The sequence below is a fragment of the Corythoichthys intestinalis genome, chromosome 17, assembly GCF_030265065.1.
Source record: "Corythoichthys intestinalis isolate RoL2023-P3 chromosome 17, ASM3026506v1, whole genome shotgun sequence".
NCBI lineage: Eukaryota > Metazoa > Chordata > Actinopteri > Syngnathiformes > Syngnathidae > Corythoichthys > Corythoichthys intestinalis.
Window position 1 is genome coordinate 5,098,063 of NC_080411.1, and position 18,993 is coordinate 5,117,055.

Below are 18,993 nucleotides of genomic sequence, written 5' to 3' on the forward strand. Positions count from 1 at the left end.
TCAGGGAGCTTATAGAGCCACAATAGTTGGCACACTTGGTCGAATTGGCCCAGTTAGAAGATTAATTTAGGTTTTGAATAAGGGTTTGGCTGCACAGCTCAGTAGTGGCTCCTTTTTTGTAGTACTCTCTCCAATAGGGGTTTTTATCTCTTGGGTGTGGGAATGTAAATAGGCGACTTTCGAGCATGTTAGGTTCTAATGAGATGATTAGAGAGGAGGATCTGCCACCACCCTGACCTGCACACAGTCCGAGTTGCGTGACGTCCGAGTTGCGCTAGATTGCGAGGGCCCGTTCAGTCCTGCTTGCAGGCCTAGTTTTTGTTTGAAGCAACTTATTTTTTGATTGAATAATAAAAACTCAAATGTCCTAGCAAAATATGGCCCAAATGCAAAACATTACTTCAATCCAAAAAGTTGCTTCAATCAAAAAAAAAAAAAAAAAGACTTCAATCAAAAAAAAACATAAAACAAGAAAAGCTTTCAAATGAATTTTTTAGAGTTTCACATTTATTTTTGCATTCAAACATTTTTTTGATCGAAAAATGAAGACACAAATCTACCTCCGTATGGCTCCGCCCAGGGGATACAATTTTTGACTGGGGTAACTACATTGGCACGACACTGACGGGCGTACCATATTCAATGGGATGCCGATCTTGGCGAAAAGCATAGCTGTCCTAAGCAGCCTGATTTAGAATTCCCCTCAAGAATGATGGGGAACAAAAAAAAAAAAAACACTCATTTCCAACTTATTATGATACATATTCTTGTAAGTTAATTTTATTGCTGACGCTGCATTTTGGGGTCATCAACATGTTGTGCTCCCCCTGGCCCAAATGTCAAACTCCGCCTATGGTCAAATATATTTATCGAACAGATTATGTGACTAGCACCTTAGAGACGGTCATGTGCTTTGCTTAGACAAAAACACCAACAGGAGAGTAGAAGTCATTTTTTCAAACCAAATCTTTCAAAAGCAACACCAACGACTGAGTGAGAACCAAGGATTCAAGATGTGGTTGTGAATGCTCGTTTCAGTGCCATTGGCAGGGCTGGATGAATGAGCGGAGTCATAATGAGTTGGACGTCTGGCGCCGTCAATGGCAGCCAATGATTGAATGAGTGCCCTGTAAAGTGTTCAATGAAAATAGCGCTTGAACACTGTAAAGTTTTAAACGTTAAACAGTTGGACCTAATTGTGGGGCCGATGGGTGTTTATGGCCGATAGGTGGCAGAAAAGCCACATTGGCTCACGACCAAACGTACTGTGTGTGTAAAATGAGGAGGCGAAGACAGAAACGCTGTGAAAATTTTAGTCATCTGCTAATCACGGTGGCGCGCACAGACGTCTTATTACAGACATTTTTGTTGTACTGCAATGAATTGTGGTTGTTGAAACACCTACTTCTTCTCATACCTGAGGCATAGACTTCCTAACCTATTGACATGACACGGGAAACAGGGCCGATTCGTAGGTGGCCAATTTTCAAATATTTACAAAACCAAAGTTGCTACCGACCTATAACCAAAACAGGCACCTACCTTAGCCATATATGAGTCTCCAAGAGCAGCTTACACATAGCTTCTTTCTTTTTCTTTTCTTTGCACTGCATGGGTAAGTTCTTAATTTCTCACGTGGTGACGAAAGACAAGTTGATTTGCAATACAGCAGACATCACTGGGAAACTATCAAAGATAGATATGTGAGGCAGACGTGCGCACCACTCGAGCACTGTGCTGTCCACTTCTGGAAAGTATTACAGTGAATTGGCACCCCTGCAATGAATGCTTTTTCGGCCAACTGCTCCAGGTCTCTGAGATTTGAAGGGTGCCTTTTCCAAACTGCCATTTTCAGATCTCTCCCACGTGTTCTATGCAAGGGCGTAGGTTTGCATAGGGACGGTAGCGACATGTCACTACCAACTTTTCAGGATGCTTAAATTGTCCCCACCAACTTTTATGCAACATTGTTTGCATTATATAATGACTTCAATTATATAGGTCATTTAAATTGTCTTCTAAGGTTGTAAGGATAGAATTAACGCTACCATTATTAAGTGAATTACTGTACTTTCTATAGACCCTACTCACCTACGTCACAAAATGACGTGTCGCTGTATCCGGCCGCCATATTGTCCGTATTTTTTAGACCTATTCTCATTGTTTTCAATTAGTCGTGCAAGTTATACAGCAATTCATGGAAGCCCCGGTGTTATCTGACGCCGTAAACTCATTGGATGCGTTGCATAAAAGGCGTTATGTGGAAAAGCTTCAGTTTACCCATTCGCCAGATCCATATTTGATGCCTAAATCGATGTTTTTCGACCCGCTGTCTTCGCCGTCTTCGCCTGACCCTGATATTTACAACTATCTTGTCCACACAAAATCAGCCTAATCTCACGAAAGTTTGAAACATTTTAAGAGCTTGGAGGCTTATAAATGCTACGTTGCTGGTTGGGTGAAACAGGTCCTCGTACACGAAAATTCGGCAGGAATCTTGTGATCGGGAAGGTGAGTTACGAAATTTTCAATTCAAAATCTTTTGTTCTTGCTAACATCCACTGTCAAGTCTAATGTATTTTATATCATTTGTCAATGGAGCTAGGGCTTTTAATGTTCATATGGTTTAGCGATAGCACTCTCACTACATACATTTATAATATGTAATAAATATGAAGTGCGATAGCACTACTCCAGATTGTCCCTAGTTGAATTTATTTTTTGGCTTTTGACCTCAATAGTGAAATTGTAAATTAACTGTATGACAACTGTCTTATTATCCCCTTATAATTATATATTTTCAGGTAGTTCATTCAAAGGGTGCCAATACTTTAGTTTGGCCCATTTTTGGAGTTTTGTGTAAAATGATAATGATTTATTATTTTTTTCCATTCTTTTGTATGTTTTTTCTAGGGCTGTCAAAATTATCGCGTTAACGGGCGGTAATTAATTTTTAAAATTAATCACGTTAAAATATTTGATGCAATTAACGCACATGTCCCGCTCAGACAGATTTAAATGTCAGTCGAGTGAAATGCCCACTTGTTAATTGGGTTTTATGGAGTTTTGCTGCCCTCTGCTGGCGCTTGGGTGCGACTAATTTTATAAGCTTCAGCACCCATGAGCATTGTGTAAGTAATTATTGACATCAACAATGGCAGGCTACTAGTTTATTTTTGACTGAAAATTTTACAAATGTTATTAAAACGAAAACATTAAGAGGGGTTTTAATATAAAATTTCTATAACTTGTACTAACATTTATCTTTTAAGAACTACAAGTCTTTCTATCCATGGATCGCTTTAACAGAATGTTAATAATGTTAATGTCATCATGTTGATTTATTGTTATAATAAACAAATACAGTCCTTATGTACAGTATGTTGAATGTATATATCCATCTTGTGTCTTATCTTTCCATTCCAACAATTTATTTGACAGAATATATATATAATTTACAGAAAAATATAGCATATTTTATGGATGGTTTGAATTGCGATTCATTGCGATTAATTACGATTAATTAATTTTTAAGCTGTAATTAACCCGATTAAAATTTTTAACCATTTGACAGCCCTAGTTTTTTCCATAGCAAGCAAAATACATTAATGATGCATTTGTAATTGCAATCATTTTCTGCGAGAAGTTGAGCATTATCTGACAGAATTGCATGGCTGCCAATACTTTTGGCCAGCACTGTAAAATTGCTTTAATATGCAAATTTGAATAATAATTTGTATGATTAAAATCTACTTTTAAAGGTATTTTATAACAATTTCTCGGCGCTCTTGGGAGCCCTCAGATGGCGAAGCGGCCCTAAGCGGCCACTTAATTCATAAATGTCTCGGGCTCAGCTTGTAGCCGAATATAGGTGTTTGTGAATCAAACTAAAAGTTGTTTCTAAAATGAGGCCGCTGTGGAGAAAAAGCCTCAAAAGCAAGTGAGCGTCAAGCAGCTCAGTTCTGCCCGGACAAGTCTGCTGTTAGGTTGAGCACTCCATTGTATTGCCTGAGTGCCTGCCACATTACGTGGCCTCAGGGAAGGGATTCCTCTCCAGCAAACGTGGGTGCGGCCTCCTGTCATCAGTAAGGCCTGTATTGAGAAGTGGGCCAAATACGGAAATTAGGGAAATATATGTAAATGAATACGGAAATTACATCGAATAGAAAATGCTATTTCCGGAGAAATTGCGTGGGGATGCTTTGCTCTCACTTCCTGTAGATTTAGACTCACTTCCTTTTAGAGTATTTTCAGATCACTGCATTGTTAACTCATGTTTCAGTGCCATTGACAGCATTAGACATCCATTCCGTTTTGACTTAGAAGAGGCAAATGAACGCAGGCTTCACTGATTATTACCCTGGCTTACAGTGGGGCAAAGAAATATTTAGTCAACCACTAATTGTGCAAGTTCTCCCACTTGCTATGTTGTATGATATATGTGTGTACTGTAACTTTTGTAACTGCTCTGTAAGTTGGCGGCGCGGAACGTCTGCAGTGGCCCGATGCTCACTCATCGAATGCAATTTCGTTGTCATCTGTGAAAGCTAGTGTCAGTGACTTATAAAGATCCTATCCTATCCTATCCTATCCTATCCTATCCTATCCTATCCTATCCTATCCTAACCTAACCTAACCTAACCTAACCTAACCTAACCTAACCTAACATTTGTCCCAGCTCCTTTCAGGTCATTGACCAGCTTCTCTTGTGTAGGTGTAGGCTGATTCATCACAATTCTTAGGCTCATTGAGACCCTACGAGGTAGATCTTGCATGGAGCCCCAGTCTGAGGGAGATTGACAGTCATGTTTGGCCTCTTCCATTTTCTAATAATTGCTCCAACGTTGGATCTTATAACACCAAGCTGCTTGGCAATTGACCCGTAACACTTTCCAGCCTTGTAGAGGTCTACAATTCTGTCTCTGGTGTCTTTGGTCTTGAACATGTTAGTAATTGGTGTCTTCCTGATTGTATGGGGTGGACAGGTGTTTATGTGCAGCTAACGGCCTCAAACAGGTCAAAAAATCAGACTCAAAAAGTCTACCTCGACTCTACTTATTCGTTGGACTTTTTAAAGGTGACTAACAGGTCTTTGTGGCTCACAATTCTAGCTAATAGACAGGTGTTCAAATACTTACTGTATATGCAGCAGAATAATACTTTTTTTTTTTTTTAAATCATGCACTATGATTCCCAGATTTTTTTTTTCTTTAGATTGTCTCTCATAGGGGACAAGCACCTGCAATGAAAATTTCAAACCCGCCCATCATTTCTAAGTGGTAGAACTTACAAAATGGCAGGGTGTTCAAATACTTTTTTTCCTTACTGTAAACGCCGAAATACATACGTACACATTTCATGATGTACATATTTATTTGATTACGGCACTCCTGGTGTCCCACAGTAAGGCGGGCCGATCACTAATTAAAGACGTGTATGCGTGCTTGTAAGCACTTTATGCTGGCTGACCTAGATCACGCCAAGCAACAATAAGATCCTTCTGTGAGTCAGGTCAATAATTCATTTTCATAATAAATTCATCAGGAAACGATAGTGTTGTTTACTTTCTCTCTTTGTATGGCACACATAGATAACATGTTATACTATTTCAGCCGGCGCAAAATGTAAAGTGTACATTACCGTTGAGGATACAGGAGTGGCACGGATTACTAAATGTGCAGCATACTGTAAAAAATGCAGCAATACCCTCACTTTTACAACACTCACATTTCCCACTGAAAGTTTTCAACTCCTGTCAACTCCTGTCTCAAAATGTAAAACCCACACTTTTGCTCCTAAAAGATTTCATTTCAAACATCCATTTTTTATGGAACCAGCAACCATATTTTTGTAGAACACGCAGAGAAATGAGGGTGCATAGACTTCATAATGATATTGACAGGACACAGGGTGCGAGGCCCTTTAATAGGGGGCCTGCATTGTTGGCGTGGCTGTCAAAACTGACCAAGTGGAATCACAGACCAAGGGCGTAGGTTTGTATAAGGACGGTATGGACATACACTACCAACTTTTCAGGATGCTATAATTGTCCCCACCAACTTTTAAGCAACCTTATTTGCATTATAAAATAGCTTCAGTTATATAGGTCATTGAGATTGTCTTCCCATATGTTGTTAGGATAGAAATGACCCGAGCATTATTAAGTGAACTACGGTACTTTCATTATGTTCTTTTCACTTGCTGAATGTACCAGTCCATTTTTTCCCCTCAAACGCACGTTTGATTGGCTGATGACTTGACCCGACCCCCCACCCCACATACACAACACACATGCATTCCCAGCCCGATAGAAATACAACTTGCCGCCTCCTCCGCCCCCTTCGAAGACGAGGGATATTAGAAGTTTTTTTTCTGCCAGCAGCAGCCACTGTACGTAATGTAAAAATACCTCAATGTTGTGGAGGTGGGGAACACACCACTAATTTTGCTTTTGAAAGTCCGACCCCCATTAGAATTTCTCGTACAAATATCCTCTTGCATGTTTTCCACTGTTAACGTTAATTAAACTGTAAGAAATCTAGTGAACTAAGGATTACCCCCTTATAGATAGTTAATTGATGATTAACAAGTTTGTATTCCTTGTGTATGTTGTGTTCAGATATTGCAATTAAAATTATGCTAATAAAATCCAGACATTTATTCGTGAATTTTTCAAAATGTTTCTTTAATAGTTTTTGGAAACCAAGGTTCGAATCGAACGGTGTATCACCTGAACCTATACACATGAAAGTTAGTATAAGTCAATGCAGATTTATTTTGCATTGATCATTTAGCCCATTAATTAATTAGGTTCATATTGGTGAGAAATGTAGCCCTGACCCCCGTTCACCCAGTCTGTTTGGTTTTATAAATGTCCCGTCCCCAGCAAAAAGTGTACATGCAGGTTATGCTGTTATATCGTCCCTACCAATGTGGAGACCAAACATACGCCCTTGTCACAGACAAAAAGCTTTTTTCATTTAAAATTCTTGTGAATAAATGGTTAAATCCCTGAATTCTTTATAAATATGGACGTAAGACAGTCTCGATTCTTGATTACAAGCAAAAAAATAAACGTGCAGTTAGCATTTATTTTATGTAAATATGTCGAAGTACGATGCTAGTCTGTCAGTCAATGTGGCGGCCACCATATGCAAAAAGAGCTTTTCCGGTGAAAATTCTTGTGATTATATGCTTAAATCCCTGAATTCTTTCTAGAAATTGAAGTAAAACAGTCTTGATTCTTGGTTAAAAGCAAAAAAAAACGTGCAATTAGCATTTATTTTGCGTAAATATGTTGAAGAATGATGCTAGTCTGTGAGACAGTATGGCGGCAGCCTGACAACAGAGAGCTTTTTATGTTGAAAATGCTGGTAAAAAAAATATATATATAACAATTACCTTGAATCTCGTACAAATCACTCCTGAGACAATCCTTCCTCTTTGTATGCGGTACAGCTTTCATACTTTTTCACAAAAGTGTAGGTTTGCCTAGGGACGGTACGGACATAACACTAGCAACTTTTCAGGATGCTCAAATTGTCCCCAACAACTTTTAAGCAAGCTTATTTGCATTATACAATGAGCTCAGCTATAAAAGTAATTTAGATTGTCTTCCCTTGTATTGTTAGGAGAGAATTGACCCTACCATTATGAAGTGAATTACTTTAATTATGTTCAAACTTACCCCTTTTCCCTTGCGGAATGTGCCGGTCCATTTTTTTCCCCCTATAACGCACGTTTGATTGGCTGATGACTAGACACAATCCCGACAGAAATACATGCCAATATGCTGCCTCCTCTGCCACCTTTGAAAAGGAGGGATATTAGAAGTTTTTTTTTTTCTCGGCCAGGAGCAGCCACTGTAAGTAATTTAAAAAGATGTTGTGGAGGTGGGGAACACACCACTAATTTTGCTACTGAATGTCCAACCTGCATCAGAGTTAGCATAACATTAAATTGTGTGAAGTTGCTGACCTGTAAAACTAGAGTAGAAAGCTGCTTAAAGAGGTGTCTTCCTGTATGTTTTCGACTGTCAACTTTAATTCAACTGTGCATTTGAGCATTTATTCATTAATTAAAATGTATTATTTATTTTAGCAGCCTATACACATTTTAAAGCCCCCCCCCCCAAAAAAAAACAACCACTGTAAATTTCCTTTTAATGAAGCAAGCATGTTGACAAATGACTTTCTCCCTATGAAAATAATTTTAGCTTTTTTTTCATTTTTATGTAGTAACCAGCTATTTTTGAGAAATGCACCCAATCTGTTTGGTCTTATTAATGTCCCATCCCCAGCAAAAAGTGTACATGCAGGTTATGCTGTAATAGCCTCCCAACCAGTGTTGAGACAAAACCTACGCCCCTGCTTTTTCAACATAAATCCGGCGTTGGATCGCTGCATGTGTCACTGTGACCAACTGCGAATAACTGAAGCAGATTGTGGAATGGCCCCCTACTTAAAGGCGTGGCGCAGTGAAGGTCGAATCTGACCTGCCAATATCATTATGAAGTCTATGGTGGGTGTTTCAACATTCAGCACCCACACTTTTCCACCCCACCATGTTACACCTGGAGGAAAGGGTGGGTGTTGCAAGTCAAATTAATGCAATGACTAAAATGTATGTGTCGGCTATGCACGTCCAAATTTTCCATTCATATTAAATGGCAAAAATACATGTGTGCCTGTGATTTTTGACTATGCACTTTACATTAAAGCGCATTGACATTCAACCGGCACCCAGGTAAGGCTATGCCATTGACGGCTATGCACGTCCAAATTTTCCATTCATTTTAATTGGCAAAAAACATGCGTGGCTGTGATTTTTGACCATATACTTTACATTAGGGCGTATTGACATTCAACTGAAACCCAAGTCAGGCTATGCCATTGACGGCTATGCACTTCCAAATTTTCCATTCATATTTAATGGCAGAAATACATGTGTGCCTGTGATTTTTGAGCACATTGACATTCAACTGGCACCCAGGTAAGGCTATGCCATTGACGGCTATGCACGTCCAAATTTTCCATTCATATTAAATGGCAGAAAAACGTGTGGCTGTGATTTTTGACCATACACTCTACATTAAAGTGCATTGACATTCAACTGGCACCCAAGTGAGGCTATTACATTGATGGCTATGCATGTCCAAATTTTCCATTCATTTTAATCGGTGGAAAAACATGTGTGGCTGTGATTTTTGACCATACACTCTACATTAAAGTGAATTGACATTCAACTGGCACCAGGGCCGGCCCAGGCCATTTGGGGGCCCTAAGCAAAATAATGCAAATTTGCCCATATTTTTGGCCCACCATTTCGTCACAGTGTACTGTGAAACCCATACATGCAATCCAACCCATACGTCCATATTTTGTAGATTAATCAGATTTTGTTGCACTGCATACTTCAAACTTCTCACCCCAAATGATTGTCAGTACTTACAGTAGATAGCGCCAAACCTTTTTCTAAAAGAGGAAAGAAAGAAGTTAAGGAAGAACTTTTATTTTTTTAAGCTTGTAATCAAGTGTCAAAACTCACAAAAGTCAAATAAAGCAAACTGTAGTAAACAAAATAGAACAGAAACAATTGCCAGATTGGGGGCCCCCTAGTGGTCAGGGGCCCTAAGCAGCTGTATAGTCTGCGTATAGGCTGGGCCGGCCCTGACTGGCACCCAAGTGAGGCTCTCCCATTGACGGCTATCACGTCCAAATTTTCCATTCCAAAATTTTTTTTGCCATGTGGCAAAATCCATTTTGCCACATGGCAAAAAAAATGCCTAATGGCCAAATTCATTTTGCCACATAGCAAATACCACTTTTGATTCTCGCTGTCTCTAAATGGGAGGTTGACCCGCCTAGCCACAATTGCTAAGGTCATGAATATTAATGAGCAAAAGTGACGTGTTGCTTGCGGTACGCCATTAGACGTCCATCACCGTCAATGGCAGCCAATGGAGTTACCAGGCCCGCGGCTTCACACACGCCCATCCCCTTGTTGACAGATTGCGGTTGCTCATTCCTACCACGGCGGGTCGCTGGCACGTCGGCCGGTCTTTGGCTGTCTGGTTGCGGTTCCTCATCGCGAGTCTCCGCTCTCCCCTAGACGTCAACGTGTTGGAACCCAGAGAAAGCTCACCCAGCGGCGGATAGGCTCGTCTGAGGAGCGGCCTCTTTTCTCTCCCGCACAATGTGTGTGGAAGACGGATACATTCTTTTGAGCCCACCGGAACCGTCCGACGGACACTTCGGCGTGGGGAAAAGGTGGGAATAGGATCCGAGGCTCCAGCGTTTTTGTCGGAACCCCCGAGCGCGGGCCACCGAGGGGAAGAAAATGTCGGGCAAAATCGAGAGCAAGCAAGGTAAGGACTGCGCCGTGTAACGGTCCTGCGAGGCCGGGGACCTTCGTTCTCCAATTTGGCTAGCATTCATTGTGCACGGTTGTTCAATAGGGCCTCGGTTGTGATGCTGGGGTAGCTTAGCGCTTTAGCTATTTTTTCCCCTTTCTTTCCTTTTCTTTCTTTTTTTGGTGGGGGGCTACTTCACCGGCATCCTTCCTTGCTAGTAAACAGTTTGCGGTAATTAGAGATTTAACTGCATTTTCTCCTCGTTTTTCGCAAATCACTTTCACTTTTAGCGTAAGATGAAGCGAGCCTTCGGCGCCGCTTTCTCCCGACCAGCTAAGCCCCGGAACGAGGGGCGTCAGGCGGCGTTCAGAAGGGCACGGAGAGGCGCGGCTAACGGTTAGCCTTGTGCTCGGCTAGCTGCTTTGGGTTGTACGACGTGTACACTAACACAGACCGCCTCATTCCTCAACTTTGGTTCATTTTTCCAAATCACAAAAAAATAGCTTAATTTCTAACCCGAAACTCTCGCGCTAGTTCAAATCATCTAATTATTGCAGTCTTACTGCAATACCTGGTCTGGAGTGAAGAGACCCTACTAGGTCAAATCATGATGTAATGATCAATTTATCTTGAGCAATTGATCACCAGGTTGCCCCCAAGCTGGGATGAGTCATTGTGATTCCCTAGGAATGATAGAAGTGATTTTTTGAGATGTCAACATATGCAGCGATTTAGTGGAATCATGTATTTCGTATTTACAGTATATTTAGTTATTTCCTACTTTTTTACATCACCTGGCAGTGACATGTTTAAGTGCAACTGACAGTAATAAACGTCTAATCTACAGTGCCCTCCATAATTATTGGCACCCCTGGTTTTTAGCTTCTAATTTATATTTTTTTTTATTCAAATAATATTGGACCTTAATGGGGAAAAAAAGAGAACAATCCAACCTTCAATACAAGTGCTTTTATTCATTGGGAAAAAAATCCTACATAAAGAAATAATTACTTGACATCAAATAATGTGTGTCACAATTATTAGCACCCCTGGTGTTAATACTTTGTACAACCCCCTTTTGCCAACAAAACAGCACCTAATCTTCTCCTATATTGTTTCACAAGCTTGATTTTGTGTCTGGTGAACCATTTCTGTGTAGATTTGGCCATGTGTTTAGAGTCATTGTGTTGCTAAAAGACCCAGTGACGACACGTCTTCAGCTTTCGGGCAGAGGGCAACAGATTTTGATTTAAAATGTCCTGGTATTTCAAAGCATTCATGATGCCATGCACCCTAACAAGGTTCCCAGGGCCTTTGGAAGCGAAACAGCCCCACACCATCACTGACACACCCCCATACTTCACAGTGGGTATGAGGTGCTTTTCAGCATGCGCATCTTTCGTGGCACGCCAGACCGACTTAGAGTGTTTGTTGCCAAAAAGCTCAATCTTGGTCTCATCTGACAGTCCCAGTTGAAGCCTGGAACCGTGTGCTTTGGTCAGATGAGACCAAGATTGAGCTTCTTTCGTGGCACGCCAGACCCACTTATACCCCTTCCCCACTGGCCAAAAAACCCGTGTCAACCCGCTAACAATCGGCTTTTGGTGGCAGTGGGAAAGGTGCAATGACCCGCGTCGACCCGTGTCAATCAATCCGCCAAGCGACCTGCGTTAAAATCACCTCGGCTCTGATCGCCATGCAGTGTGAAAGCAAAACCCCGGGTCAACAGTCAACACGCTAATCTACGTGGTGACGTAGGCTAGTACGTGATGCGTCATAACAAAAAACAAAAACCATGTGCTCTAGCCCGGATCCACATACGGCGAACAGTCGGTGTAGCAGCGTTAGCAATAGCCATAACAGATGAAACAAAGGCTCTTCTCCTCCTTCTGTGACATACACGACTCCTTTCAATTTCAAGCCAAAATTCACGTCGGCTACGTTGGCTCAGCACAAGCAGTGTTGATCCTTTGCTGCATTTCGACCATTTTAAGGGCAGTAAAAGCATGAAAACAAAGAACACAAACGGAAAGGAAGCTTCTATGTTGCTTTGCATTGTTTACTTCCTTGAACTGAATGAATTCGGTCGCACTTGTCGAAGCACATCTTAGCGTGGTGACGTCATGAACATTATGCACGGCTGAGGAGGGGTGGGGGGGGGTTCGACGGGTGGGGGGGGGGGGGGGGGGGAGAAGACACTGCTTTTTTCCTCAATGGGAAAGGTGCCAAATGCCAATTTGTAATGGGATGCATCGGCTTGGAAAAATGCGCTTTGACCCACTAGTTTCAGTGGGAAAGGGGTATTAGAGTGTTTGTTGCCAAAAAGCTCAATCTAGGTCTCATCTGACGGTCCCAGTTGAAGCCTGGGACCGTGTGCTTTGGTCAGATCAGACCAAGATTGAGCTTTTTGGCAACAAACACTCTAAGTGGGTCTGGCGTGCCACGAAAGATGCGCATGCTGAAAAGCACCTCATACCCACTGTGAAGTATGGGGGTGGGTCAGTAATGCTGTGGGGCTGTTTCGCTTCCAAAGGCCCTAGGAACCTTGTTCGGGTGCATGGCATCATGAATGCTTTGAAATACCAGGACATTTTACATCAAAATCTGTTGCCCTCTGCCCGAAAGCTGAAGATGAGTCGTCACTGGGTCTTTCAGCAAGACAATGACCCTAAACATATGGCCAAATCTACACAGAAATGGTTCACCAGACACAAAATCAAGCTTGTGAAACATTATAGGAGAAGCTGAGGTGCTGTTTTGTTGGCAAAAGCGGGTTGTACAAAGTATTAACACCAGGGGTGCTACTAATTGTGACACACATTATTTGATGTCAAATAATTATTTCTTTTATGTGGGATTTTTTTCCCCACTGACTTAATGCACTTGTATTAAAGGTTGGATTTTTGTCTTTTTTTCCATTAAGGTCCCATATTATTTGAATTTAAAAAAAAAAAAATCTTAACCAGGGGTGCCAATAATTATGGAGGGCACTGTATTTCAATGAGGATGGGCCAGCACACTCTAAAACAATTCTGATATTAATCTGTAATACAAATATGCCATACTAAAAATGTAATATATATATATATATATATGTCATTCACCACAGTAATATTGTATAGAGTGTTTTTCTGATTAGTTTTATGTTATTTCCATTGATTAAAAAAACTGTGCTTTTCTTTCAAAAAGGAGGACATTTCTAAGTGACCCCAAACTTTTGAACAGTCTTGTATTTTTAATGCATTCATTTTTAAAACCACAGTTATACCTTGTACATGTACTATTTTGTGTAGTGTCTCAGATCACGCATGCTGCCAGGTGCATAGCTATCTGTCTCAGGTGACATTTGCAACTGATTTAATTGCATACGCTTGACATCATCAGGAGGAATTGTGTTGTACCGTGGCAAACGGTTGCCGTAGCACGCAGACTAAAAGGTGAAAAAAATGCTAGCGCACTTGACTGTAGACATGCAGCCCATCGTCACATGTCAACATTCTTCCCAAGTGCCATGGCTACTGTGGCCCAACTATGTCATCCATTTGAATCCCATGTTGCCCAGCAGGCATATAAACTGGGACCCTGAGAGTCACAGAACTAAATATTTTTTTTGTACGTGAACAAATTTTGACAATTGTGCTACATACATGAATCATGTTTTGTTGGCGCGTCACTGACCAAATGTTATTTTGCTGTCAGAGATGGAAAAACGGATGGCACCCCCAGTGTGACACAACACTGTTGGCATGTCAGCCTTGTGAGTAGTTGTGTCTCCTTTGGAGCAGTCAATGGGAGTAGACACTCGCGTCCTATTTTTGGCCTCCCCCAAGCTTCTCACCTATGTGGCACGTGTTTGCTGTTTAAAGCATTGGAGTTTACTCAGAGTTGGCGCTGATGTGTTAGTCATTTCCGAGCATCTTCTCGCCTAATGTACGGTACAGTGAACCCCATTTTATCTTTGGGAATGCATTGCAATTTGCAAACAACATATAACATGTTATAGGGATGCTATAGATTATTATTTCCATTGTCGACTTATCATCAATTATTTTTGCGATGAGTCAACCAAAAGTATTTGCACCCCTGCAATTCTTTCAGATAATGCTCAATTTCTCCCAGATAATGATTGGAATTACAAATGCTTTGGTAGTAATATCTTCTGTTATTTTGCTTGCAATGAAAAAATACAAAATACAAAAAAAAACAAAAAACATCATTTTACAAGGGCTGTCAAACGATTACATTTTTTAATCGAGTTAATTACAGCTTAAAAATTAATTCATCGTAATTAATCACAATTCAAACCATCTATAAAATATGCCATATTTTTCTGTAAATTATTTTTGGAAATGAAAGATAAGACACCATATGGATATATACATTCAACATACGGTACATAGGGACTGTATTTGTTTATTATAACAATAAATCAACAAGATGGCATTAACATTATTAACATTCTGTTAAAGCGATCCATGGATAGAAAGACTTGTAGTTCTTAAAAGATAAATGTTAGTACAAGTTATAGAAATGTAATATTAAAACCCCTCTTAATGTTTTCGTTTTAATAAAATTTGTTAAATTTTCAATCAAAAAATAAACTAGTAGTCCGCCATTGTTGATGTCAATAATTACTTACACAATGCTCATGGGTGCTGAACCCTATAAAATCAGTCGCACCCAAGCGCCAGCAGAGGGCGGCAAAACTCCATAAAACACAATTAACATGTGGGCTGACACTGTACTGTCATTTAAATCTGTCTGAGCGGGGCACGTGCGTTAATTTGCGTCAAATATTTTAACGTGATTAATTTAAAAAATTAATTACCGCCTGTTAACGCGATAATTTTGACAGCCCTAATTTTAATGGCTGATTCCTGCTGCTCCCTGTTAAGACCAACATAAGCCAAGCTTTGTGTAAAATAATGTTTTTTTAATGCATTTGTAATTTAGTTTAAAGTTAAATGGAGCCATATTTTGTGGGAATGTGTTTTTGAACCATTTGTTAAGAGCATTGGGGGAAAAAAAGTTAGCAAAAGTCTGCTAGCTTAAATGTTATAAAATGCTATGTAAGTTAGCCGATTATTCTTTTGTCGTACTTAGGTCCTCATTTATATTTCTTTGTTTATACAATGTGAGGCTCAGCTCAGGTATTTTAAATTTTTATGTTCCTTATCCGATTACTCGATTATTCGAACTAACTAGTTCACTGATTAATCAACTACTAAAATAATCGATAGCTGCAGCCCTAATAAATATACAGTGAAAGACTCCATTCTCACGCAAATAGAAATAATCTTGATCTGTCCTATTTACAGTAACTCAAAACAATGACTTCATCTGTGAGTTAAATGTTTAACTACTCTCTAGATTCATATATTTTAGATTGTTGCAGATTGTTTAAATCCCTTAAAGTGCATGTGACACGAAAAAGCATGTTCATTTCATAATACACGCAGTATTTTATGCTCCTGAATGATATGGACCGCTTGGATGTGTGTGGAAGCGATCGCTATATTTATTTAGTTTTTTGAATCCCGCGCCATGAAATGAGTGACTTCCGGCTTCGGTCTTGCATTGAGGAGGAGGGCGCTGTGACGTGTACGGGTGAAGGCATCCTCTTCACTAAACAGCCGTACTGTTTTGTATGAGGACTAAGGATTCAGCTGATTTTGCGGATTAATATGTTTATTTTTCGCATCATGCCAGCCAAACGGCTGCAGAAAAATCTTGCTTTATGAGGGAGAGGCGTGTGCGTCTTTTTGGAGTTTCAAAAGGTTCCCATTCACCATGGATATTGACCAAGCCCTACTACTGTTGGACCATTGGCCTTACGAGGAAGTGAGTAAACATCTTGTTTTGTATTATGTCATATATTAATACAGTGATTACAAAGTAAACACTATAAACTTTCTTTAAATAAAGGACTACTTACGTTTGATCATTGTTAGGCATGTAAAAAGCTCTCCTCGTCCACGTTAGCTGCACAATAACTGCAGCCGCCCTCCTCCGGGGAACGAACTGCAAATTGCTCTCCGCCGGGCGGTTTGCCGATCCGCGAAGACGACAACCCAGTCGTCATGTCAAATAATCCGGGCTAGTTATGTGTGATTTTCCGCTTCGAAGACTTTGAAACATCACTCGGTTCGGGTTAGCATGTCGGCTAGCTGTCACGCCTCTTGGTTTGTTTACATTCTCCGAAGCCGGAGAAGGGAAATGACATATGTCCGATTTAGATGTCATAAAATATCGTTCGGGAGGTGCGACAGTAAAGGTGAAGTCGACAGTTTTGACCATTATGGAGTAATTCTGCCATGTCATCCTGAATAAGTGCATTTTTATTGTTTCATACTCCATTTAGCACAAGACTGTTATTTGTCATGACCATGCCATTTATTTAGCAATTGGGGAAAATACTTGGATAAAAAGAATATCCTGTAAAAATATTGAAGTAAAGAGACAGAAACAATGGCATTTTGGAGCTCTCTTCGTCGCGTTTTCCTCGTTCTGAATAATTCCCCGTCAATGGGCTGAATAGTAAAACCGATGAGCCCAGTCTCCCGCTGACGTCATCCACCTGTTGGGGACGCTAGAGCCCTATAATGGTAGGTGTGGCTAACCGCCAGATTAAAAGACTAATTTTTCGTCACCTGCGCTTTGCTAAATTGTTGTATATAGTCGAATTGTCTCAAAATATGATTCTAATTCACATCATAATGCTATTTAAGACTTTTTTTCTCATGGCGTATGTTCTTTAAATCAGGAGATATGAAGGAAAGACCGCGATAAAACAGGGAAACACCGTATGCTGCGATTTTGAGGTTTGACGACCGCTCGCTCAATGAGAGACTTGTTTTTTTCCCTTCGTAGTTTTAGCTGCGCTATAATTATTGTGATTTGTATGGGAAAGCGAGGAGGGCGAGGCAGGGAGGTTGGTGGCGAATCCCATCGGGAAGCGGTGGGAATCGCTCTCCTCTTCAGAAGGAGAATTAGTCAGAGCGACCAATGGATGGCATGTCAATTCTGTTCGGATGTCGATTAACGACAGAGCAAAGAGACTTTACTATTTTGCCGAGGAACCGTGAAGATTGTGATGGTTTTGGAAGACGCCGGATGTAATGCAAAACCGTTTTTTCCGTTAAGATGAGTCATTTGTCGTACTCGCTGTGCGCCGGTTTTCTGACCCCTGTTGCACATCGATGCGCCCTTACACCAGCTATCCGGGTGGCACCTGTGGCAGCATTGACGGCTTCTTGCCCTATTCAACAAGTACTTTTAAGAGCTTTTTGACTTCTGTTTGTGGATATCCCTGGAAGTGTTGGTCAAGCGAGCGTGATAGCGATGAGCTAGTCTGTGACTAATTCTCAGCAGGGCTGTGAAAAAATGCCAGTCCCAACAGCAGGCAGCCATTAGGCAGGAGACAAAAAGTGTCAGTCCGGCGCTCGGTTGGGTTCCCAAGGGCCTCTTGGATGGGCAACGCCAGCTGGAGGAGCCAAGCCTCCTCCGAGGATACGGACTCCTCACTACAAGGGGACCTTGAGGATGATTACTCAGGTAGAAGACTAAGTAGTGGCTCTTCTAAGCTTACTGTAATTTATTGTAAACTCTCTCCAGTCTTAGTTAGGTTTGGGTGCTAGTCTCTCTGTTTTGAAGTACTGTAATAGTGGCACTTTTTTAAAAATGATCATTTAGCTTGGCCTTTGAAGTGCAACTTACGTTTTGTTTGTTTGTTTTTTTTTAATCATGGTCCTCAATTTTTCATGATTTGCAGTGTTTCATAAACAAGTAGTGTTGTGTTGTGGTATGGGTTTGTGGAATAACTGTTAATATTAGGGTTGTTCCGATCATGTTTTTATGCTCCCGTTCGTTTTAGTTTGAGTATCTGCCGATCCCGATATTTCCCGATCCGATTACTTTTTTTTTTTTGCTCCTGATTCAATTCCAATCATTACCGATAATTTTTCCCGATCATATACATTTTGGCAACGCATTAAGAAAAAAATGAATAAAACTCGGACGAATATATACATTCAACATACGGTACATAATAGAGGCGTGCGAAATTTCCGATTCTTAGATTATTCGCGATTCGGCCGTGAAAGATTCGAGAACGATTCATAAACATCTAAATTCTGATTATTGAATTATACCAGGTAAAGCGGAAAAAAAACGCAGTCAGTGCGGTCTTCGGGACGCAATGAAGAACGGACCGAGAGTAAATATCATGTGCAGCTAATGCCGCTAGGTAAAAAAAAAAAACAATAATACCTGACTGGCCGTCAGCCGCTACAAACAGCGCTCAGTTCGTTGCTAGTTGCTACAAACATACGGCAACATACGGCTATGGTAGATACCACAGATATCTACACTAGATGTGAAATGATAACCTTTGCCGCACTAGTAAACAGGCGCCATCTTAGAGCAGTAGACTTCTCTAGAAGGCTCTGTTGGAGAGAACCTAATTAATTTTTATCTAAAATACCCCTAAATTGGCAAAATCTTGACTTGAATCTATCTTTAAATGATGAAACAGTTTTAAAACTTTCACATGTCGACATGAGGGAAATTATGGAATAACGGGCACAATTTTAACAACTTTTAACGGTTGATTCAATACATTAAATTAATTGAATGTAGTTTAA

General features: G+C 40.6%; 1 protein-coding gene across 3 annotated transcripts in view; it reads left to right on the forward strand.

Moving 5' to 3' along the window:
• Window positions 1-18,993, forward strand: part of rapgef1b (Rap guanine nucleotide exchange factor (GEF) 1b) — a 123,147-nt gene that overhangs the window by 11,345 nt on the left and 92,809 nt on the right. For 2 of the 3 annotated variants that reach the window (XM_057818247.1, XM_057818248.1), the window contains exon 2: window positions 10,010-10,366. In XM_057818247.1, coding sequence (XP_057674230.1) covers window positions 10,339-10,366 — 28 coding nt within the window. In that variant the 5' untranslated portion in view covers window positions 10,010-10,338. Of the gene's footprint in view, window positions 1-10,009; window positions 10,367-16,777; window positions 17,906-18,993 lie in introns of those variants that run through there. The other variant, XM_057818246.1, reaches the window with a different exon arrangement.